This window comes from Mastacembelus armatus, chromosome 16 (assembly GCF_900324485.2).
Source record: "Mastacembelus armatus chromosome 16, fMasArm1.2, whole genome shotgun sequence".
Classification (NCBI taxonomy): Eukaryota; Metazoa; Chordata; class Actinopteri; order Synbranchiformes; family Mastacembelidae; genus Mastacembelus; species Mastacembelus armatus.
The window spans coordinates 8,935,558-8,960,312 of record NC_046648.1 but is presented as its reverse complement, the minus strand read 5'-3'; the positions used below and the strand labels follow the sequence as shown (position 1 = coordinate 8,960,312).

The 24,755-nt window shown below is 40.3% G+C and overlaps 1 protein-coding gene across 4 annotated transcripts in view; it reads right to left on the bottom strand.

The window, feature by feature from the left end:
* The window catches only part of vps13b (vacuolar protein sorting 13 homolog B), a 293,943-nt gene that overhangs the window by 119,106 nt on the left and 150,082 nt on the right, over positions 1-24,755 (bottom strand). For 2 of the 4 annotated variants that reach the window (XM_026293824.1, XM_026293825.1), the window contains exons 24-31: positions 23,814-24,031; positions 19,572-19,775; positions 13,629-13,800; positions 11,514-11,628; positions 7,724-7,781; positions 5,366-5,638; positions 4,978-5,128; positions 4,576-4,687 (exon numbers count right to left, since the gene is read on the bottom strand). In XM_026293824.1, the coding sequence (XP_026149609.1) occupies positions 4,576-4,687; positions 4,978-5,128; positions 5,366-5,638; positions 7,724-7,781; positions 11,514-11,628; positions 13,629-13,800; positions 19,572-19,775; positions 23,814-24,031 (1,303 nt within the window). Of the gene's footprint in view, positions 1-4,575; positions 4,688-4,977; positions 5,129-5,365; positions 5,639-6,697; positions 6,840-7,723; positions 7,782-11,513; positions 11,629-13,628; positions 13,801-19,571; positions 19,776-23,813; positions 24,032-24,755 lie in introns of all 4 variants that reach the window. The other 2 variants (XM_026293822.1, XM_026293823.1) reach the window with 1 other exon arrangement.

Here is a 24,755-nt window from a genome sequence, read left to right as displayed (position 1 = left end):
TGTGAAAAAACTGAGATCAGTTACTACAGTTACTAATTTTTTTTTTTTTTTAATATGTGTGTATATTTATTGCTGCCATGGAAATGATGCCTCTCTAGGAGAAGGGTACATAAAGTGTACTACCAGAGAGAACCACGCAGGATCCTGGCTTCAGCAGAGCTGTGTTTATCTGCGGAGGGGAGATCCCCATCACAACCACTTATTAGGACATATGGGCTTAACCAGGCAGCAATTCAACAGCAATAAGGAGCTTACTTACTGACCACAGTGTGCTGGGACTGGGATCAGTCTAACCGCCAATAGAGTGACTGAAGAAGGAGTGAGGAAGTAAATAACAAACATGAAGAGCCAGAAAAAAATGTGTGAAGGAGCAGCTAATAACATTTAAAAGAAAGATAGAAAGAAAGAGAAAGAAAAAAGAAAGAAGAAGAAATGGGAAAAGCTAGAAGAGACGGAGTGAAAAGAAAAAAGATGGAAATCTCTACAGATACTGTAAGGAAAGTAGAAAGCAGGATTCAAGATACCTACTGCAATCAGAAATTCTGGATTGACAAATGACATTAGGTGTTGAAGTCATAAAGAGAACCAAAACAAAACAGAAACAAATATGGGATTAGGGAAAGAAAGCAGGGGAAAATGCTACACTGAGAGCCATACTTTGCAAAGTGTTTGAGAAAAAGACACAGGAGGAGGGAGTGAAATAGCGGCCATTGATACAGCCACGTCATGTTGACTTGGCTCAGCCTCACTACTGACACAGCAGCCCTCTCTGCCATCACCATAGAAACACAGGCATGAGCACTAATCAAAACAAAAAAACCAAAAACATATTTTGCAGGAGCGGGATGCTCACTGAGTCTCCCTCGAACAAACCATGAGCTAACCCAGTATGTGATGGAATTTAGAGCTGTGTCATCGAGGTGTGGGGATGTCGGGAAATGTCCAGGATATTTTAAGAAACAAACACACACATGTAGAAACATGTGACATATGGATGCAAGCAGGAACAAAGGAAGGGCTAAATACACAAGGGATAATTTACGTGTTTGAACCACCGATTATAATTAGTACTTAGTAAGAGTAAGTACTAATTAAGTCAATTTATAATAAAAACCTTTATGGATAATAGAAACAGCAAGCTGTGTATAACTTACGCTGTTATCACTAAACAATCATGCATCTGGTGTAAAGTAAGTGCTTTGCAGATCCCCCCTTTTCTGTGAAGTGCATTCAATTTCCCAAGCAAACAATCTGATCTTCCACACATTACAGAATCAATGCTCATTGATGACATCTCACTAATAAACTTAAAAGTTAATAACATTTATTAAAGGTTATACAATAAAGACAATAATGACATGTCTCTATGTGCCTATAAACAGATACACAGTGCTTAGGGAATTTGAAAGAGTGGTCTCGTCTCTCTCACCCCAGTACACAAGAAGCTTTCAATTAAGTGTTCCACAAGTGAAAAAAAAAAATGTCTTTGGAAAAAGAGAGAAGAGAGATAATTAGAGGAAATAGGAGTGGGGAGTAAAAGATCTGTGAGATTTTGCAGAGAGCCCAAACCACAAGAAAGTCAGGGCTGAATGCATGCTGGACATTCCTCGGGCTGACACTCATGTAAAACACCAGCTTTTTCAAGACAGAAAAATGATTTCAGCTGTGTAAATTGACAGTGGCCTTGTAGCTAAAGATGAAGAGGGAGAAAGAGTGGAAACCTGCAGTGCTGTGTCATAGTACCTGGTCAGTAAAGAAGCTGCTGGGGACCTGCTCCCTCCAGGAAACAAAATTCAGTGTTAGATAGTTAAATGAAATGGTGTTAATCGTTACCAAATGAACCTAGTTGTGGATATCTTAACTTAGCTCTGCATCTTTATACTTGACCAGTTTTATTTCACCTACTTTGAAGAAATCTGTCTACTCTAAATTATAAAAGCAGATTGTACCTTGTACATGGTGAGGCTGAAAGCTGAAGCTGAGGAGCTCTATCTGAAAAAATGTTAGTAGAGTATCATGATATGCTCCATCAGGATGTTTACACATTCTCGCTATTGCAGCCTACACTCTTGTCTTCTCTTCCAGGGTGGCATCACAGTAAATCCTGGTTTTCGACATTGTGAGGCAATCAGTTTTGTGTACAGTAGATAATAACAACATAGCCGCTTTGGTCAGTCATTCAATTATAACATTAGTGGGCTTTAAACAGAAGTGTAGCAAATGGATTCCTGCCCTCAAAGACATGTGTCTCTCTATAACCATAGTTGATTATAGATAATTACGGACTCTCACTATGACTTTTTCTATACGACTTATAGAAGAACACACAGCAGAAATCAGTAAAGACGCAGTCTGTGACAATGCTTGTAATGATATGTCAGCAAGACCCCAGTCTCAGGCTGCTTCATCATGTGACTCAGATGTGTGATCGTCCTAAACTGAAAAGCACATGTCACTGGGGAAGGTTGTGAGGATAATGGATAGTTAGGGATGGAAGAATAAGAGAGGCAGAGTTTGGTTTGATGTAATTCCTGGGTTTCATTGCAGTAAGGGAAGTGGCTTGTGTGTGCAGAGGTTAAGAGGATGACTTAACATTGGTGTGTTTGTACACACAGCCATGCCTGCTGCTAGTGTTATGTGACAATGTATACTGCATGTGTTTTTTTTGTGTCCATATGTCTAGTATGTGATTGTGCACTTTACACACTTGGGTTTGAAAGCATTCAAGTTGTGTTTGTGCATGCATGTGCAACTGACTACGCATACTGTATGCCTATGTGCATGTAGAGGTCTGAGTATGGACAGTTACATGGTAGCGTAAATGTTCAGACCAGGGTGGAATGTCAAGCGATGCAATCTATGTCTATAAGCAGATGTGGGCACCAGAGCCACAGAGCCACCAATCCTCTAACTACCAGAGGCAGAACATTACTGGCCAATATGGGGTGAAATTGCATAGCAGGTCTAACGGGTGACAGTCTGAGAAAAACTGCAGATTATTTTCCATGCCCACAAGATCATCATTTCTCATATAACATGATAACAACATGGCCAAGAAAAAAATAATAAATCTAGGCACAGTTTGCATGGACACAGAGCAGCTACATCCCATTAGCTGTGTTAACTCCTATCAGCACAAACAACAAACATGTCACCACTGCACACTGTGTGAAACTAACAGGGATAAATAAAAATACCCCTCTAAATGTTCCTGCAAAACAGTAGCTATGGTTACTGATCAATACCATCCTTGCTCCAGTACATCAAACGAGTAAATGAGAGACAGTGAGACAGACAGCTTGGGTACTCTGGAAGAAATACGGACAACATTTGACAAACTGTCATATTTCTCTCGATCTTGCCTTGATGGTTATAGACTGCCAGACATGCTCATGGGCCTAGCACGCACTGCCTCCCTACCCTATGAAGTCTCCTTGTATATTACACTTCTACCAATCAAGGCAGGAAAGAAGCTTAAAGAGGTCTCCCCTCTCCTTTTGTTGTCCACTTTTTTTTTCTTATTCTCCATTTCATGTCTTGCGCCAACTCACTTGCAGCTGCACAAAGCATTAGGCATCACTTTTATCTGCCTCATTACATGTGTTTGCCAGCTCCATATCTGCCCGTTCACACAACTTCTCCCTCTCGCTCTCTCTCACACACACATGGCGTGAGGCTGCGGTTTTGAGGCAGTTATGACACAATCCAGATTGTCTTAGCTGCGTATAGCAGGGAAATGTGTTTTGTACTCAGCTATTTCCCTCAGAAGTTCAGATTTTCCTTTCCTAGCAGTTTTTATCCTCATGACATGGGGGTGTGGGGGGGGGGCAACGACTGTGTCAACAGTCTTGTGTTTCAGCTGAACAGCAGGCAGATCCCTAAGGTGTCACTCACTGTTCACTATCATTGCAGGGGCATCTTAACCACTGTGCCATATCCTAAAACACTCATGTACAGGCACACCCTCACAGATACCAATAACACCTGCCTTACAACAGGTTTTATGGAGCGTGACTTGAGGTCAGACTAATCTTAAGAGTCAACTTTATAGAACTGTGGTCACCCAGCAGGGTTGTGGAGGTCTAGTAATACCGCAGTGTATGTGTGCGTGTCCAAAGCCTAATGTGATTAAATATGAGAAGTCAAAGACATACATTAAAATATGGGAGGTAGACTCTGTAATAAACACTTGCACATCATCTTGTGCTGGATAAAAACAGTATGTAAATGTTTGTGGGAGCATATACAAACAGAATAGATGTAAAATAGTCAAATTTGTTGAAGGTCAAATGTCATGCAGCACTGTTGTGGAGAACTGGAGTTGTGATGATTCTGAATGAAGTCCTAAATAGTACTGCTGTATGAATACATTTTTAATGAGTTGGCACAAAAATCTTAGAAAACTTATAAAAAAAAAAATAAAAAAAAAATCACTATACATGTACTTTATGCTTTAAAATGGAGAGCAGTATGATTTTTCTCCAATAAAAAAACAAAAAACAAACATAAATTAGGAAAAGCTCCTAAAAAGAGAGGCTTTCAATACAAAGAAGAGTTGTAGAGAAGTTTTCTTACTGGTAGATGTCTTTTCTCAGCACAGTGCGGGTCAGGGGGTTATCAGCTTGGGGAGCCATGCTGAGGGAACCCATCTTCAATACGAGGGTGTCTTCTTGTTTCGCATGAGGATCTATTAGGATTCAAACACCAAATCAAAGACATTGAATACAGAGATACATATACAATAATGTGTCGCTAATTATGCTGCACTGCATTTTAATCACAGTTGAAAAAAAAACAAAACTTTTTCATTAAGTATTATTTAAAAATTCTGTACACATTTCACCTATAAAGCACAAAGTCACTAACAATGCACACAAACACTAACCTTACATAACCTTTAGAGCATACAGTGGCTTTACGACTACCAGTCAGTAGAAACTGAGCAGAAAGACAAAAAAAAAATAATAATTCTCTGACCAGATGCTTTGTCTTGTGCTCCAGGACAGAAGACCCTAATCACACTGGTGTTGATGTAGATGAGAGGCAAACAGCGAGAAGTCAGTGTGTGACTTCTCATTGGCTGACCAGCTGACTTCCCACGCTCTCTGTATCGTCTTGGAACTGTAGCCTGAGTCAAAGTATAATAAAAGTGGAATAAATTCAAACCACCTTAATCAAAACTGTTGTTTTAATGAAAAATGGAAATAACTCCTGCACACCATGCAGCCTAATAAAATGTGTTAAATATGTAGGATGAAAAATAAGCATATATGTTTAATAAAACATCTGTTTTGCTGTTAACTTTCCCATATGGCTCATGCTCTGACTTACTAGACAAATACTGAGACAGACTGAGTGTTTCTACCTGGAATACCCCTGCAACAGTGGCCAGTAAGGGACAGGAAAGCACCACATCAAAGGGCTGGGCTGTCAGTAAGATTTCTCTCAGGTACAGAGGTGAGCTGTCGGCCAGAGGATCAGGGGTCACACGCTGACCAGCAGCAGTAGCACTGCTGCGTGATGGCCGCTCGGACCGAGAGGTGAGCTTGTGGCGAACATTTTTGGTGACGGCCTGAGTGTAGGTGATGGACAGGAATCCGTGCTGCTGGTGAGATCCCTCCAGGACCTTGGCTGCCGTCTGGCCAATAGTGAGAGTACAAACCATATTGACAAGGATATCATCATGCCCAGCGGTCCCAGAGAAAAACTTAAACCGTTCAGGGCTATGCTGGTCTGCTTTCTTGGTTGAGGTTTAAGCTTGGCTAAAATGATCATTTTGAGTAAATATTCTCTTATTGATGGCTAATTTAATTTCCCCATCGAGAGACTGAGCCAGATTTACAAACCAATTATATTTGATGCAGATCATTTAGGAAAGCAAGCTTGTTCTTTCAATAATTTTCTATTTAGAACTTGGGATCTGCAGTTTGGAAATCCAGGTTTAGAGTATAACTTGCACTTCATTAAAGGGCCTAACCTCAGCCAAAAAACAGCCCTTTGCATTCCCACATACAATTCTAAACAAGCCAAGCAGAAGCTACTAGCTAAAAAGAGTGCTTGAGCAAGTGTAATAATTTCCTGTGCAATAATTTAGATTGGATCATCAGCCCACTTTATGAAAGGCATAAATTCTTACAAATTAAAATTAATGACTGCAGATGTCTTCTGAGGCTGATTTGTTTCTGATGTTTCAGCAAAGCCAAATCTCCAATGTACCGAGTGATTTGAAAAGCAAATACAGGGTAAAAGATCACTCAAACACCTCTTAAGTAAAACAAAACTTTCAAACCGTTAAATACTCAAAGGCAGATCTGATTAAAACAATGAATTAAAGTCTGCAAAAACATCCAGCAACAGTGGACAAAAAAGTTAGGACCTCATAAAACAAAAAAGGAGAAAGTACAACCTTTTGGGACACATTTTATAACGTGAATACATTTTTAACAAAAATCTCAGGTCTGGAGTACATTCCTCAGAGACTAAGGAGTAATATTAGAAAGTATATACCTGATATTATTCATTTCTGTTACTGTGAATGCAGTTAAATGGGAAGGAAAATTTTAAAGCAACACTAAACCCAAATCAAAACACTGACTGCTGAAATATCTCTGAGGAGTACACATGACTTTCCTTTTAGGCCACTGTTGGAGGAGGTTAGGTAAGTCAACTAAAAAAAGAAAAGGAGCTGAATTCTTACAGGAGGGAAAAAGCCAGAGAAATGGCTGAAAGAGTCTTGCTTGCTGACGGGTCGAACCAACACAGTGCGTCTGTTCAGCTTGTCAGTGCAAGAGAGTACCACTCCTCCACAGCTGCCCGAGCTCCGAACACCTTCCTCCATACTGGAGGCAAGGAGAGGGAAAGTGGAGAGAGAGGAAATTGTTGCCAATATGAATAGATAAGGCAAAAAGGCACAGTGAGGGGTAGAGGACATCATTGCATTGGATGAGACAGAGAAATGTGGAGGGAAAAAGGCAAAAAGGAGAAGAAAAGACAAAGACAACCTTAAGATGATTTTGGAAAAATTTGAGTAAATTGATTAAAACCAAACAAAGTTTGAACAGCTAAATTGAGGAATGGTCTTATACTATCCAGCGATAAAAACACTAAACCGACTATTTAAAAAAAATAAAAACTGAAAGTTTAAAACAATTTACAGGCAAGACGATTCAGAGGCATTTAAAACCCTTAACTTGGCTTGTACACAAACTAAATACTGTGAAAAAAAATACTTGATCAACTGTTTGCATTGCAATTAAGATGTTTAAATGTAAACTATCATTTTATACCATACCATGTAAACTACTATTAATGGCATCAGCATAAGACCACTGCCAGAATAAGAGATTATGAACAAGAGAATGAAAGCCCATGTCATAAGCTGCGTGCGCACGAGTCTCTCTCTCTCTCACACACAGATACGCACGCACGCGCACACACAGAAGAATGGTTGTCACCAGATTTCATTGGTTGATTAACTTCTCAGAGCCACTGGACAGACAGGGGAATGGAATTTAATTGTAATTTCTTTTCAGTTCTCATTCAAATTTCAAAATGTTTCAAAATATTCCACTTGTCGATATCCACACGTCATTTTTTCCTTATGGCTTCCTTTATTTTCCTGTCTATCCAGCAACAGCAGAGAGGAACGACCATCAGAATGACAGGCACAGCATAAAGAGGCCTAAGGCTGCTATGGTTGTTGTGGGACAGGCAGAAGCCTCACCACTGCTGTCTCCTTGCACTGCAGAATGAGTCCTTCACAGTGGTAGCCCTGCCCTGGCCTGGAGAGACACATAAGGCCAAACTTAAATTGGGCAGCTGGGACTACTCATACTGCTGTGGCAGGGCCTGATAATATCTCTTTAATGGTAACCACACTTACAAAATTGCATTTAGATAAGTGAACCACAGGCTGATGCTAAAGGTTTTAATCGAACTTTCAGGAGACTGCAGGTGTACAATGATCAAATCTGCATAAAATGATTCCGTCAAAATTTTATAACTTAGAGATCAAAACTCAACTTGTGTATTAGCTTAGAGAAATAATCTAATAATAATAATAAATGTTGTGGCCATCCATAAGAAGCAGAGAGTACCTGTAAAGCAGAGATCAAAAGATGTTAATATGAAGACAGTACAACTAGCAGCATCTCAAACACAGTAAATATATATATAGCATATACAACACATACATATTGATAGATAGCATTATTACCAATGCTTTAGGATTCCAGATCATGCACAACACATGTACTATGTGACAAAAGCATTTACAAAATAAAAATGGTTCAGCACCACCTGCATCATTTGCCAGCCTCTCACTCAGCTTGCCCTTGTCCCTCTTCATTACTCCCTACCAGAATACTGACTTCAGGCAGTGAGTGGGCCTCCAGTGACTGTGTATGTACTTTGCGTTGTTTCATGCATCATTATCTTGGGTGTATTTGTCTATGTGAATATCTATTTTTAATTTCCCTACTCAGCTATAAGAGTGACTAATGCATACGGACCCCCCACAGCTCTTCACCTCTCCCATCATCCCTCTCTTTTTTCTCTCTGCTTGCATCCAGTCATACTTTGCTCCCAGCCATTTGCAAAACAGCTGGAAGACATCAGCTTCAATTTGTGTGAGCTCCTCTTTGGAGCGAATAAGGGTAAACTGTCACCGGCTGTCCTCTCTTGGGGGGTGTCTCTGTAATTTCTTCTTTTTCTCTTTTTTTGCTTTGCTTTTTTAAATGGTGTTGTACAGTGCACAACAGACAGTTACCGACACTAAAAATACACAGATATTAATGGAATTAAAGGAGGAAGAGAGGAAAAAAAACTACACTGAATATACAACAGTACATATATACTAAATGACAGAAAGCTAGCAGTTGGTCATCATTGAGAATGGCACCTCTGAGCACTGTCCATGATGCTGCATGGGAGAATTTATGGGCAGAAAGGTCAGCTGGTTTAGTCCAGTTAGTCCCATCATTGATCTGCCTAGGGTTGCTCCCAGGCCTTTGGAAGTGTTCTGGCCTTTGCAAACGCTTTCAGAGCCAACCCACAAACCCCCAGGAGTGAGCTGACTCTTCTGAGCCTGGGAGGTATTTTTCAGCTTATTTTTAATCAGGTTGATCCAGCTCCTGCCCTCTGCACCCCCCCCCCTAAAACTACTATAACCATCCAGAGTAACCAATCGACAAAGCATTGCCAGCACTGGTAGGATGACAAGTGCATGTGTGTTTATGTATTATGTATGAGTGCTTGCCTTCTAGTTGTAATAATAATAATCAAGTAGAAAACAAGAACAAAATAATGAGCAGAAAAAAGATTAAAACCATATATTTTATAAAACAGGTATCATAATAAAGATTCTCTGCATGTCAGAACAGTTCAAAGCATCAGGATGAGACCTGGCTAAAAGAAGAAGACGGTACCTACCTAATCATCTAAACTTCCAGTGCCCTCTACAAAGTTTAACGGTTAATCACCCCTTAATTTCTCCAGCTCCAAGATGAAGGACCCCAAATCTACAGGGTGCATTGACCACCTATTCCTTTTTCCGTGGGGACATCTCTGTCATTTTCCTTCCTTCTTCCACTCATTCTTGTACTCCTCCTATTTTGATACAACCAAGCATATGTACCTTCCATGTCGGCCTTCCTTATCTTACTTTCCATTCATTTTGCTGCATTGACATGGCTTCAGCCAGATTAAACATTTTCCCTGTCAGGCTTGATTTAATCTGACCTGCAGCACACAAATAACTTGGGCTGGGCAATGAAATACCTTACAATTATCTGTGCAGGGTGATTAATATAGACTCCAAGTCCGGTGAGCTCTCGTGTATGTGGATGAGACAGATTATAGTGGGCCAGGAGCCCAGAGGTCCTCTGCTTTGTCCTAAACAGCCTGCAACCTAGCTTGGATGATGAAGTGCTTTTCCCTGCCAGAACTTTAGTTTGGTAAAAGTGTGTTGAGAACACATTATTAAATGCACATTAAACTGTAATAACTTAGAAATGGGATAATTGACCCATTATCTATTTAGGAGGGCATAGAGGTCTACTAAAGAGATTAAGGTTGGCTCTGTCTCAGAAGCAATTGGACACACACCTGTGAGAGTAGAGTAGTATGATATAACGATCCACGACACCTTCACACCCTAAAACTGTCTAATCACTGACATTGTCCTGGCTTATGGTGATATTTCATACTCCATGAAACACATGTTGCCTGACAGTATATAAATCAACTGACTAGAGTGAAACAGGGAGGTCTGTGAAAAGCTTGTTAGACAGCCAGGTTCAAAGTGAAGATGACTGTCTCAGTCCCCCTCTGACCTGTACTGAAATGCCTAGGATCTAGTTAAGGTGGTTTTAAAATCTGGCAAATCAGAATCAATATCTTTTATCATATCAGTGGTGAGAGCACTGTTTGCTAATGATAGGGTTTGATATGGGCACAGGGCCCAGGAAGGTCCATCTCCGTTTCACTGTCTGGCTCAATCAAGGAAGAAGGCATTTAGAGAACATCTATGCAGGCACGTAGGCACAGGCCTGAAAACACACACAAACACACACTGGTCTGCTGGATGCAACATGGTGGAGTGTTGGATCGTTTCATTATCTCCTCAGACTGAGACAGGGAGAATTGCCTCCTGCTAAGTGGTCTCTTCCCAACAGAACAAGACCTCAGGCACGTACATACTGGACACTTAGAGCTGCTGGCTCCATCACAGATGTGTATGATCAAGGCAAGGAGAAAGAAATACACAGGAAAAAAAGCATTTAGATATTGAAAATGAGGCCACACTCTAATTAATGGGAAAAATGTGTACATGGGTCATGGAAAAAAACAGAAATCATCAGTCACTACTTTAGTCTCACAATGCTACAGGATGTGCTTTCAGAATTTCAGAACCCAGAGCTAAATTACCCCATTTTGACTGGAGCTTGACGTGGGGAGAGATTACCATAAGGATGCAGTGGAACATCGCCGAGTGGTTTTCCTGCCCTAACTACGTGTTAATGTTTCTGAGAATTGAATCAGACACCGTAGGGTGAGAAAAAATGCCTCACAGACTGAACTTCTCTGCTCTGTGAGTCAGAGCTGGGCCAGCCCATGGCCTGTACAACCTGTGTCTAGTCTGTAGGTCTGTCTGTTTGTCTGTCTCTCCATTTGTCTGTGTGGTCACTACCACAACAGCTGCCTGGAAAAATAATAATGCTGAGGTGATAATCTACCCACATCAACAGAAGTGGGAAAAGACTTACTAATACTGGCGATAGAGGTATGTGTGCATCCAATTGTGTGTGTGTGTGTGTAGACTCATATGCAGGCTTGTGGAGAAAGCACAGTAACCTGGTGGATTAAGTGCCTCTATACAGAAAGGTCCCAGGTTTCACTCTATCACTACATCAACCAGCAACATATAATTTACACAACACTGTCACCAAACCCATTCAAGCTTAGAACAAATACATGTGTACTGTATGTGTTCACATGTGTTAGATTCACTCTACCTGCTCTTGTAGTGGTCAATGTTGAAGCTGCCAACTTTACATTTGATCTTTGTATAAACATCCTGGACATCTACAGAGGCACTCAGGTCTTCTAGTTCAGTGATGACACAGGTTTCTGACAGAAACATAGAAATATGTTATTTACATTTTAAGGTCATGAAGAGAATGACAACTGAAAGATGCACACTAGGCAATTAACTATATATCAAGACTTACTTTGCACAACTGTGAAAGCAGAAACTGCCCCCAAGCTAACACTTGTTGAAACTCAAAAAACAAAATTCAGGCTTAAAATTCAGCCCACATAAATTCGGAATTGTGATGTTTTTTGTTACAACCCAATATTTCAATGTAAACAAATTAAGAGGTATTTAAATTTTAACACTAAGTATTAGCTAGCAATCACATTTCAACATAAATGATTGAGACAATGATTTGCTTCCATATTTCTGTAGCGAAAGTTATGTAACACATGCATGCAGACACACACACACATGAATAAATGTCCAAGACCATACGCACTGACTGCCAAACACTAAGAAGTCATTATGAAATCCATTTAAAAGAAGGAATGGGATCTTGTTTGATGAAGAAGCTATCCAACTGGACCCAGGGCGCTCAGCCTGTCATAATAAGGAGCATGTGTATGTCTATGTACATTTATGCAATGCTGAATATTAATGTAGACTTTTCTGAGTCTATTCATATGCATGTGGTGCGTCTGTGCACCTTGTGCACGAACACACTCACCCCCACTGCAGGCAAAGTGAGTAAGCTTTACAAAAAAAACAAAAAAACAAAACGTATTAAACTTATTTGTACTGAACCAAGCCTGCGAGCTTAACTGTTGGTTCTCTCTCATTGTTTCCACTGAGAAAGTCCCACAATCACAGGCTAGCTTGGGAAAATGAACTTCATGCATATGAAACCATGGTTGTTGTGGCAATATTGCCTCGTGGTGATTTTGCAAAAAAAGCAGAGGTTCAAGAAGGCTTTTTAAAAATTAAAACACAAGGCTTGTCAGCGTTATTGTGGATCCTGTGTGGAAAGAACTTTCTCAAGTTGTGTCACAGTCTCAAACACTGTGTTCATATTAATGTACTAGTTTTTAAAATCCTCCCTGAAAGTGTACTAAAAACCTTTATTTCCTTCATCTTAAATGCCTATTCTTAAAATAGGGAAAGTATACCACTGATTTGTGCCTTTAGTAGAACCTCTGGAGACGCATGCCTGAACTTCTACCTCTAATCTTCCAACACATAATAGCATAACATTATACCCCAGAACCAATAAGCCTGGAATGGCTGTTTTTCCATTTTCTTGAGAGACCAGAATCTTATTTCCTTTGCAGTTGAAAAACATATTACATCATAGCAGATTGTCTGCAGTCATATCTGTGACTAACTTATCTCCAAGAATGTATTTGTGATATTAGGAATCTGATATTGTGCATGCACAAGATTCTTGTTTTCAATAACATGCTTAGTGTGTTGCACACAGAAAATCCAAGGGTAAGTTCATCTCACAACTCAGATGGCACATATTAAGCACAAATCCAAAGTAATGCCTATTTAGGATGTCTCTAACTTAAACCATCTCTGTGAGGTCCTCCAAAACATTCCGTTTCCACTATTAAAGACGTTAAGCTGGGCAATGTGGCTGGCAGATGCTAGATATTACAGCAACCAATTAAAGGTAAATCTAGCCTTTCATCACCCCAGTAAATCTGAAGGGGACAAGAAGCGTTTCACTCGAGATTCATCACAGATTTATTTATTTGTCTTTACTCTACACCCCTTCTATTCTCCAGCTGTTTTTCCTTTCGAAGTGATCAATACTTAAATGATAAATGAGGTGGGAGGTGATTACTTTCTCCACATAGCAAGACTTCAAAAACTCCAAACAGCTTCCTACACTGTCTCACACTGCACACAGGCAACTTGGCATTTAAAACCGCTCCTGCTTTACTTCTGAAATCTTCCTCTACTGTCTTATAAAACAAACGCATATCAAACCTCAAATGTAATTTCAAAACCAAACCAAAGCAATAATGAATACTGACATTTAGTGTATTTGGATAAAAGAGCAACAGATATTATGTCAAGATTAATGTACCTGTCTTTTTAGCAGTTGGATCAGGAGCAAACAGTTTAACAGTGACCTTGGGTAACATCCACTGCATCCAAAGGCTGACTTTCCCACTGGTCCCGCCGATGCTGTTCGTTTTCTGCTCTAAAGTCACTGTGTCTGCAAATGGACTGTCGTCTGCAGCAGGCACGGAGTCACCCTAGGGAGTAAAAAAAATATGCTGTTCAGTTTGGGCTGGTAAGATAGTTACAGGCCATGATCTGAGCCTGTAGACTGTGGCATTATTTGAATATGCATTGCTATTAAAATGACAAAACCTCGAATTATTGTTAACAAGGTTGAATAAAGTCAAGCAACCTTTAATCAGGCCAACAAAAGAAATTATATTTTATGTAAAAACACACAATTCCAAATTCACCTTAAAACTGGATTACCAATAATGTATCTAGGCTGTTTGTTCATCTTATTGTTATTCACAGTCCATCTGTGTGGTTGGTGAACATGTGTGTAGTGTATGTCTAAAGGGGTTGTTGCTGTAAACATAGCTATAAAAGCACAACCACCAGCTCTGGAGCATTTTGGTATGTAGATGAATGTCTGTTGAGCAGAACTTCACCCAAAGCTGAGTAATGTGAGGGGAGAAAAGACTATTCTCTAGAGCGGTCACTGGTGTTAACCCCATACTAAGCCACCAGCACCCACATGGCCTGATTTCACTCAACTGTGCCAGGACACACATGTCGTGCAGCCCGGGACAAGAGTGGAAGTGAAGAGTGGGGGTGTGGGTGAGGGGGAGAGGCAAGCAGGATGCAGTTACAAGGATACCTTATGTGAGCTCTCATCTCATCACTCCGGGTTTGGTGAGGCACTCACAATGGCATTTTTATTTCTCTCACCCTCTTCCTGGTATATTTGTTTTCCAAACATGTACGGTGGGTTCAGAAAGTAGTCAGATCTATATACTTTTTGCACACTTTGTGTTGTGAATTTTATTTTTAAGCAGATCAAGTGTTTATTTTTATCCGTCAATCTGCACTAACATCTCTCATTTACAAAAGTATTCAGACCCTTAATTTAATAACATACACCATCTCCTTTGTTTCTACAACCTTTCCAAAACTGGATTTGGGCAGTTTATCCCATTTTTCTTGGCAGATTCTCCCAAACTCTGTCTGACTGGATGGAAAGCATCTGAACAGTCACCTTCCGACGTATCCATAGATATTCAAAAGGGTTTAAAACCTGGCTTTGACTAGTTTCTATCTCTACAGAGGACTTGCATTTCTTGCATCTTTATCAGACTGACTGTCAGACCTGGAAGTTCAAAACTTCTTCCACAATTACTGGGGGATTGTCATGAGGACTTCACAGATTGATTTCATCCCAACGTTCAGTGTGAACTGAGAGACCGTATGTATGCAGGTGTGAGCCTTTTGTACCTTTTGCCACAGATGGACCTCAGTCAAGTGAATGAACCTGCCTAAATACATTTGTGAGCAATTTTTGTTCTTGATTTTTAATTAAAAAAAACACACAAACACATTTTCATTTCATTTTTCGAAAACAGCACCTTATCTATTTAAAATGAAAAGTACAACAGAAAGTGGATTGATCTAAATAGTTTAAAATGTAAATCCAGCAAACAAATAATATGCCAGTTTGCAGCTCTGGCATTACAGGATTCTCTTATTACTTCTCCTAATGCTTACGGAGCCTGGCTGTGGTTGGTTAGGAGGTTATCAGCCATCTCGATTAGAACGCACACAGCTGCTGGGCTGATTACAGTATCTTAAAGAGGATCCAGATGAGGACATGATCCCCCCTTTCCACAGCTGTGGGAGGGATGTGGGCCTCACATTAATTTGCAAATTTAATTTAATTGTGAATCTAAGGGTGGCTGACAATAGCACTCGATAACAACGAATGAGAGTAATCTAAATAAATTGAGGATTATTCAGATTTAAAAATAGATTTAACATTACAGTATATGGAGACAACTATCTACTGATGAAAAGCATGTGCTCCCTGCACCAGCTTTCAGAATTAGAAGAATAAAAAACATTTCAAATCTATCAGAAAAAATAAATAAAGGAATTTACCAAGAATATAAGCATTATGTTTGCCCAAGGACAGTGAAAGAGAAGCCTAAAATGAAATAGCTGCATGCATATACAGTACAGCATATAAATATGTAAGTATATAAATCTCTTCCCATCCCTCAAAGATGATGAACTTAAAGTGTACATATAATCAGACATACCATAAAAAGTACAACCCTGAATCATTTCATTCCCTGTCAACTAGCATTAGGTGTCTATGAGTGTAATTATGTGTTTCCATGAAACCAAACAGTCAAGGTGTGTGCGTATGTGTGTGTAGTAAGTGTGACTGGCAGTGAGAAATACGAGCCTTGTAGTAATGGTGTTCAGTCAGTCTCAATGAGAGATATTTTAGTGTCAACTGCCATTTGGGGACTAATTATTGTTGAGCTGAAGTCAAAACATAGCACTCTGTGTATGTATGTGCATGTGCGCATGTGTGGTTAGGTCTGTTTCGTTTACAGTTCTGGACACTCAGTAGGATTAGGCCCTGTAATGTCATGTGTGGAAACAGGAGCCAGGCGCTGTGGGAAGCACAGACCACTGTGTACTGTAGCGTGGTTACTCTGGAGCGTTGGACACCCGACTGTTCCAGTTTCTCTAGCCAGAACTGCTGCTGTCACTTTAAACTCTCAGTTTCTGATTTTACCACAGAAAGAGGAAAGAGAGCATCGTAACAGGCGTAACGATTTTTTTGGACTGCTCAACATTTTTAAATATGCTGCCAAATTCTACTTTTGCTAAAAACCATGACCACTTTCCCAATGTGCCACCTAACAGATATGGTGATGTCTGCTTTACTTGACCAGTAAAGTCTGGATTAGTTACAGTGATGAAGTGGCAGCTTGGTGTGAGAATTACATTTTGCTGTCATTGCTCTCTGTGGCCATAACTGAATATCCCAATGATATGAGGGTGAATATTATTTAAAAAAAAAAAAAAAAAGGTTATACTATTATAAAGCATAGCTCTAAGTTACACAAAGTACCTCAGAGTCTAGTACGTTCAGGTTTATTTCTGTCATAATGTTAATATGACATGTTAATATGTTAATAGTTACCTTTTTCTGTCACACACATTTCATGTGCTTTCATTAGATTATCTGAGTGAATTACATTAATTCATCGGTTCACTGCTGGTTAGTTCATCATCTCATTAATATACAACCTAGCCTATAATCACCAGAGCTAAGTTCCATACCAACAGTCCTCACACTGATTATAGCACAGCTGTGTCATATGTGTACAAGAGAGCCAAGTTCTATGTGTTACCACCAGACATCAATGAGAAAATGTAATGTAGTGTCGTATCAACACAGCTAAGCTACTTGCAAGTGGCCACCATACTCTCATATTTCCTACGGTGAGTGAGTCAGTCTAAGAAAATCCCTCCCCCTCCTGCTCTTATCAAGGTGAGGCCTTGAAGAACAGATGTGGTGATGTGAGGTTGGCAGAGGTGGGATCCGCCACTGCTTAACTGCCAGATTGGGGCCCCAAACACACCCAGACCCCCACACACACACATTCTAAGAGGGAGCTATTTTCCCACACCTCCACAGGCCAAGTTGTAAAGTATACAATTTAATTCCGGGGCCTCTGTGCTATAAACGGGCTGAGGATCCAGGTTTATTTTCTCTGCAGAGTTTGTCTTTGCTCATCAGAGAGACCCAAACATTGGAAGACAACAGCAGGCTGGGAAGTGTCAAAGAAAGATAGAGGTAAAAACTGAATATGAAAGAAGAGTGGAAAGAGAGAATGATTTAGGCACAGGTGGAAGGATGGATGCAAAGGAGATATTAAAAAAAGGAAATGAGTGAGAGAGGTGGGATAAAGCTAGTAAAAAAAAAAAAAAAAAAGAAGGATAGGGAAGTAGGAGAGATGGACTAAAGCATTGATAAACGGCATAACAGGACTCATTAGTGCAAATGGGCAATGGTGCCAAAAAGTTTTTTTTTAAGAGTTTTGTTTATCTGGATTGCAGGTGGCTGGTCACACATTAGTCAAGTTAGGAAAAACCCTTTTTTTAAATGGGGATTAGTTTGACAGAGGGCAGAATCTTGTCATATTTGGACTAACATGAAAGGAAATCAAAGGTATGATGTACAGAGGGGCATGGAATGCACAAGAGAAATCAAAATGAATAAAAACAATGAAGCATCATCTCATCAGCTCTAGCCAACACAGGTATATATTGATTTGACGTAGGAGCAGAAGAAGTAGAAAGTGTGAGGAAGAAGCTGTAGGGCAGAGGGTTTGGTGGGTGTGGATCTAGTTGAAGGAAAAGAGGACTGAGCTGGACAGGAGGGTGGGGGAGCAGGGAGAGACTGCTGCCACTACTGCTGAGACTTATCAAAACAGCTTCTACATTCTTGCTCAATCACCCAGCCTCCCAGAGGACTAAACACTTCTACCAGTGTTTGTACTTTGTTAAACAGTGACAAGTGGGCTGTTAGGGGCCACTGTGGCCTTGTTACAGAGGCACTATACCACAGGGCCTCTACGCCATACTAAACTGCTGCCACTTCTGTGGATCTGCAAATGACGCAAGAACATGAACATGAACATGAACACACACACACACACACACACACACACACACACACACACACACACACACACACACACACACACACACACACACACACAGTGGTCACATGGAAACAAATGGAGGCACAGACGCACAACGACACATGGAACACTTTTTTTTTTTCATGAGTATGCACTCACAGAGACACACTTTATTGCCTCTCAGGGCGGTATGATGGTTGTGCTGTAATCCCAAGAGGCCCCCACTGCAGTGAGGGCCCTGGTGGTCAAAGAGCATTACACCTTGGGCTAGCTGCCACTGCTAGCAGCATAACATAAACACGCATCAACTCCAAAATTTTTTTTATGCATCCTACACTCCTACTTCAGCAGAAACATACTGTGCACATATGACACAAGGCCCCAAGTGCCTAAGGCCCCAGAGTCATCAACCTCCATCTTTTCATTGCTGCTGCTACTGCACTAGATGGCAGGGGAAAAAAAAACTCCTGCCATATTAGCTAAGCCTGGGATTAGCATCATCACCTAGGGATGAAGGTAAAAGTAACACTCAGCGTTTGTCGTTGCCTACTAAAAACTCTAACTTCTCCGTTGGCTCTGCACATGGGGGTATGCATTGCTATACTTCAAACTTCATTATCTGGATTTTATATTTTCTGAGAAAAAAATAGATATATAAATAGAGGATTTTGTTTTTCCCCCAAATAAAGGGGCAGCTTTTATACTCAATCAAGTCCCAGCTTGCACGAATCAAACAGCTCACAGGCTATCTAGGGTATCTGTTCTGGGTATGAAACAATAATGTGAGAAACACAAGCACTGACAAGGTTTTTCCAGCTTTGAAAATCCTTCCCAAACAAAACACATTATTCTAGACAAATTGCATGTGACTCAACCACTCATAACAATAAAAAATACAATATTTGCACTTAAAATCATAAATCAGCAGCAGAATTATGTTGGCTTAAAAAGTATGTGTTATTGCATGACTCATATTACCTTAGATGAAAAAAGACTAATAGCTGGGTGTTGGCCATGTGCAGTCATTAGGTTTCTTATTAATCAAGTAGCACAACATGAAAGCAACAACAAAAAAATACCCTGACAGACAATGAGCAAAAAGTCCAAACATGGCTGATACTGTGTAGGTAATATGGGAGAAGGGAGGGAAAAAAAAGGAAGAACCCAGCAAAACAATGAATTAATGAAATCGTGAACCATTTAACTGCAAGAGTAAATTGAGTTCTGCTCCATGATGCAATTTTATTCATAAAAAAATGCTAAATTGACAAATTGAAATGTGTAGCTGTGGGAGAAAAACAAACCTCAGTGGGGGAGCCAAGATCTGCAGAGGGGCTGCAGGTGCTGGTGTCTGGCAGAGCTGTGCCAGCACTGCTGCGGACCGGGGAGGATGGAGCACCACCAGGAGGGGGTTCGGGGATGCTTGAGGTCTGACGTAAGATGCCATGCCTCTGGAGACGAGCCCAAGTAGAGCTCCAGCTAAGAAGGAGTTCATACAACAACTGAACCTGGTGAGTGTGACATAAGCAGAGAAAAGAAAGACAGAAATTTAAACCACAATGCTAGAAACAACAGTAGTAGGTGGAAAAAATTATTTACATTGCACTGACTGGGATCAAATGTAAACTAAAATAACCTAATGCAAGGAAACACAGTACAGGATTGTTGTGTTAACTGGTGATTTTTTTTTTTTGGAGAAAATATTCATATACTGAGCTACTTTTTCTCATTATACACAAGTACAAACAAATCAGCACATAAAAATAACAGCTAAATATGTTTTTGATACATGATGTCTACTGTGCCAAGAGTGTGCTTTAAAAGATAAACCTAACACACCACAAGCAGTCTTAATATTTGAAACAAGATTCAAATGTATTTTTGCCAATGTCTGACTCAAACATCTGCACTGGGGAGTTCTCATGTAGTTCTGACTTCTGAGGCCATTACCATGATTTGGCTTGGCAGCTTTGTAGTTATGTGACACTAAACCTAGTTAGAGTTGAGAGAGAAGGAAAGAGAGAGGGAAGAAATATTAGCCAGAAACGGACCACTATCCATTCCTATTTCTTTCACTCAACAACTTAACACTATTTTTTACTTGATATTCAGAGAGGTCTCATTTCATAAAAGTAATATGCTTGTGTTTCTGTTTGATGGGTAAATATTTGAAAGGCACCGCATGCTACAGTGTTTTACTGTACTAATTTGTTAGCCATAACAACAAAACTCCCAAAGAAACACCCACAGAGGAAAGTTGTGTCATCAGTTTCCCCCGAAAAACTCACCACAGTTAGGAAAAACTGAAGGCCTGGTGTCAAGTGTTCTCAACGATTTATCATGTGTTCACATGAAAAGAGGCTTTAGCTTTAAACAACAACAAAGCCAAATACAAGAGTGGAAAACATGAGGGGAAGGCAGGATAATGTGATGTGATGCTTTCAGTTATTCATGCATTCACCCGGTGTTCTTTACATAAGAGACAAAAGAAAAAGGGAGAAACACAACGCTCTTTCACAGTGAGCTAATTTCTGGATTTCAAATGCTTCACTTCTGCAGCCAAATAACCCCCCGAACCCCCCTCACCACTGAGGCTCCCTCAAAAGTAAAGGTGCACAGACACATGAGCGCACACAGAAAATAGCTTTCTCTATTCCAAACACATTTTTAGTCCTTATTGCTCACTCACACACATGCACGCCTGTTAGCACACACATTACAGGGAGGCCTTCCATAAATAAGCATAAATCAAATGAAACGCAGCACAATACATTACAGCTGGGCCATTTCAAACATGTCCAGGAAGAGCTGCTAACGCCGATCAAGCAGCCGTGCAGGGACAGGGCCAACAGCTGTCTACCATACCCGACCAAACTGCACTGCCGGCAGCAGAGGTATGGCTCAACACTCCCTTCTCTGAGATACTGGGGCCTGGAAGTCCAACCAAGCAAAACAAGGCCTACTGCACTCAGCAGCAGATGTGGAAGTAGAGAACAAAAAATGCAGAGAAGTGGAGAAAAGGGAAGGAGGGATACAGTGGGGGTCAGACTAAGAATGAATGATGGGGTCATTACACACTCTCCATTTTAGCATGTCTTTTGAGATGTTGTCCCCACTTTAATGACGTGATTTTTAGCACACTGCTAGTTCTATAATTATTCTATAAAGATCGTACCTACACACTTTGTTTTCTCTCACGTCTTCCCACAACCATTCCTTTCATTCCGTATTTACTTCTAACTCATGCTATGCTTAGTGAAAAGTAGGGTCAGTTGGTTCAGCTCAGCTACTGCTGTCAGGCCAGTGGGTAGGTTGGGCCACACACACAAACATATGCTTACATTAGCTCACAATACAGATGCCACATTTCATGAGTTGGGGAAGTGAGCAGAACATTTGGAGGGCTGGGTTCTCCAAAGACCTGTCATCTGCAGATCAGGAGGCCTGCTAGGCTGCAGTAGTACAAACTGGAAACTGAACAGAGGCTTCCAGAGCCATTCATAAATACACACAGATGAAAGATGGATGACCGTGCAGATGGTGAGTGTTCGTGTGTCTTTATCTAAGCATAGTTTACTGTTTGCTGACTAGGTGTGTGGATGCGTGTGTGAGTATGTATGCATGTCTGCACTGAAATACTGAATAGTTCTCTGTCAAAGATCAAAGCACACTCTTGGAGTGTGTGAGTGTGTGTGTACACTGATTTCAATGTGGTCTTATTAATAAAACACTGCCACTATTAACCCCATCCTTCAGACACCCACATGAGTCATTCACACATAAATATTTAGTGTGCTACAGGAACACATTTCAGCTCACAGTTCAGGTATAATAATATTATTTGTGTATTGTGTTGTATTACTGTATTATTTGTATACACTGGTACAGTTGTTAACAGTTAACACAGTCACTGCCAGAGGTGAAACAGCCCTCTATTCTGCAACAAGAAATGACTCCAGAGTGTTTGTGTGAGCGTTTGCTCACTCCGTTCCAGTGTGTGTGAGATCTATGTTAAAATAAAATGGACATGTGTTTGAAAGCATCAAAGTTGATGATCCCATGTTTGCACTTTTCAGCATATAGTCTAAATGTGTGTGGATGCACTAAAACACTGGTCATTTTGATTGTGATCACACTCTGTTTTATTACTTTTATCCATTATTATATACTCAATGCATTTGTTACCCTTTCAGACACTTACCTCACTTCCTACTCTATCGTAGCTGCCAGTTGCAAAATGATACTTTTTGAGGATTTAAACTACTTTCAGAAACATGTATACTCAAGTGTAAACTTGGACAGACATAACTACACAAGTGGGCCAGCTTTTAAACATTAAAAGCACATATTCTACAATTCATGTTTCTACCATTAAAGTCTAATACTGAGTCTCTCACTACGGTTTCTACAAAAACATTTGTGCCGTGAAGTAATTCTCTGGACATTATGAAAAATTATTAGTCACAAACATGCATTACTTGTTTTCTTTCAAAATTGGAGTCAGTTTATTCTTTTTTAGTGTCAGTGTGTTGGTGGCACTTATTGTGCAGCAATTGTGCAGTGCTCTGACATCCCTTATATACATTCCCACAAATGGCACAGCTAATCAGAAAGAGGAGCAAATAGTGTGAGGTCTTTTTTGTTCTGGAGAGGGTGGGGTTGCTTTGGCAGCAGTTCTTAAAGGGCTGTTTCATGACCTGAAATGGCATTAGCTTATAACCCCCCTCAAGTCAGAAGCGAAGAGAAGAAAAGAGAAGAAAGAAGGGCTAAAACTAATAATGACTCATCATATATTCGCAATAAGCTGTCCCAGCTTTGCCAGACACAGGCACTCCATTTGAAAGGCAGAATAGTGAAGAAACTTTCCCTCCATAAACAACCAGCTCCCCTCATCTCTGGGAAAGTTTTCACCACTAACAGATTAAGACCTTTCATTTGTTTCTGGTACCAATTCCCCGCAGTCTCACCATGGCTCATCACTGTGGTTGAAGACATTTAACAGTGTGACCACTCAAAAGGTCGTCCCAATTAAGTGTTTAGAGGAACCTAACTCAATAGAGCTAATTCAATTGAGAAAAAACAAAACATGTGCAATGGTACATGTAGATGTGATTATAGCTCTATAACAGTGCAATGAAAAACAACACAGAGACCCAATCAGGAGACAAACATGTTCCATATCCAATCTGTCTGTATTCATCAAGCACTCATCAAAACATAATAACACAATGTAAAACAATAATGATAAGTCTTGCAATTCGCTCAGTTCCCACAATTCAATCAGAACTTCAAAATGTTTGACCAAAACAAACAAGGCAACACTCTCTTGTTTACACTTCAATTTTCATAAAAACTATACAAGGTAAGAAGATGAGGCAGTTTGTTTATTAGAGTCAATCTATATTTATCAGGAAATCATGCAGAGGCAGGATCTTCCTGCCAGCATCCATGTGTTCACATTTAAAGAAAGTTTACAAGGGGATGATTTGTATAAATACACATGTAATTCTAATGACTACTTTTTGAGATTCACGACTGTGACTGACCTGAGGGTTGGAGCACTTGACGTGGACGGGCTGCAGATCAACATGGAGACAGACTACAAATGAGGGCCTTCCTTCAGAACAGCTCTGCAACTTATGGGATGTGACAGCCAGTGTGGAGGTGCAGCCCATAGGCTCCAACAGGCTCAAGCTTTGCTGCTGCCCCAGCAGTGTGTACACGCTGAACTGACTCAGGCTTATTGTCCATGGGAAGGCATCACCTGATGGTAGACATGAGAGAAGGAAATACAGTATATACAGTATATATATATATATATATACATATATAAGACAAAGAAAGACACAAAAATCTAGAAGAGATGCAGAAAAGTCAGCAATGCTTACTACTGAAACACTGAATATTATTTCTTCCCATCTTTAAAAATAAAACCAATTACAAAAAAAATTACAGCACATGAGATGATGGCACTTCATAAAAAAACTTGAAGTCACACCATTGAGTAGTGTCCTGTCTCTCATGCAATAAGCAGACAGAAGATCTAACGCCTGTTCTAAAACTGTGATTCTGAGAGAAGACGCTGCATTGGCAGCGCATGGACGCCTTAGTTTACCTTCTCTGCGAGAACCATCTTACACAGAAGACCAGCTTGTTTGTTAGCACAGAGCCATGAGTAGGACACTTGGATTCAGAGCATTGAATATGAGAGATGAAGAGCTTTTCAAAGAGTAGGAATGAATTACTGAAAGCGCTCGCTGTTAATTTCAATGGCAACACTGACAAGGCTGCTGATGTCACTGTTTTTGCTGTCGTTTTTCTTTCTCCTCTGTTTTTGAAATCTGTGTGTCCAATGTTGATGTCATTTAAGAGCTAAGAGAAAAAAGGAGGGTGGCCCCTTTTTTCTCTTCCTTTAAAAGAGAAAACAGTGCTCAACAGTCTGAGTGTTGCTTATGTCAACTCTACCAGGTGTGTACACCACATGTGCA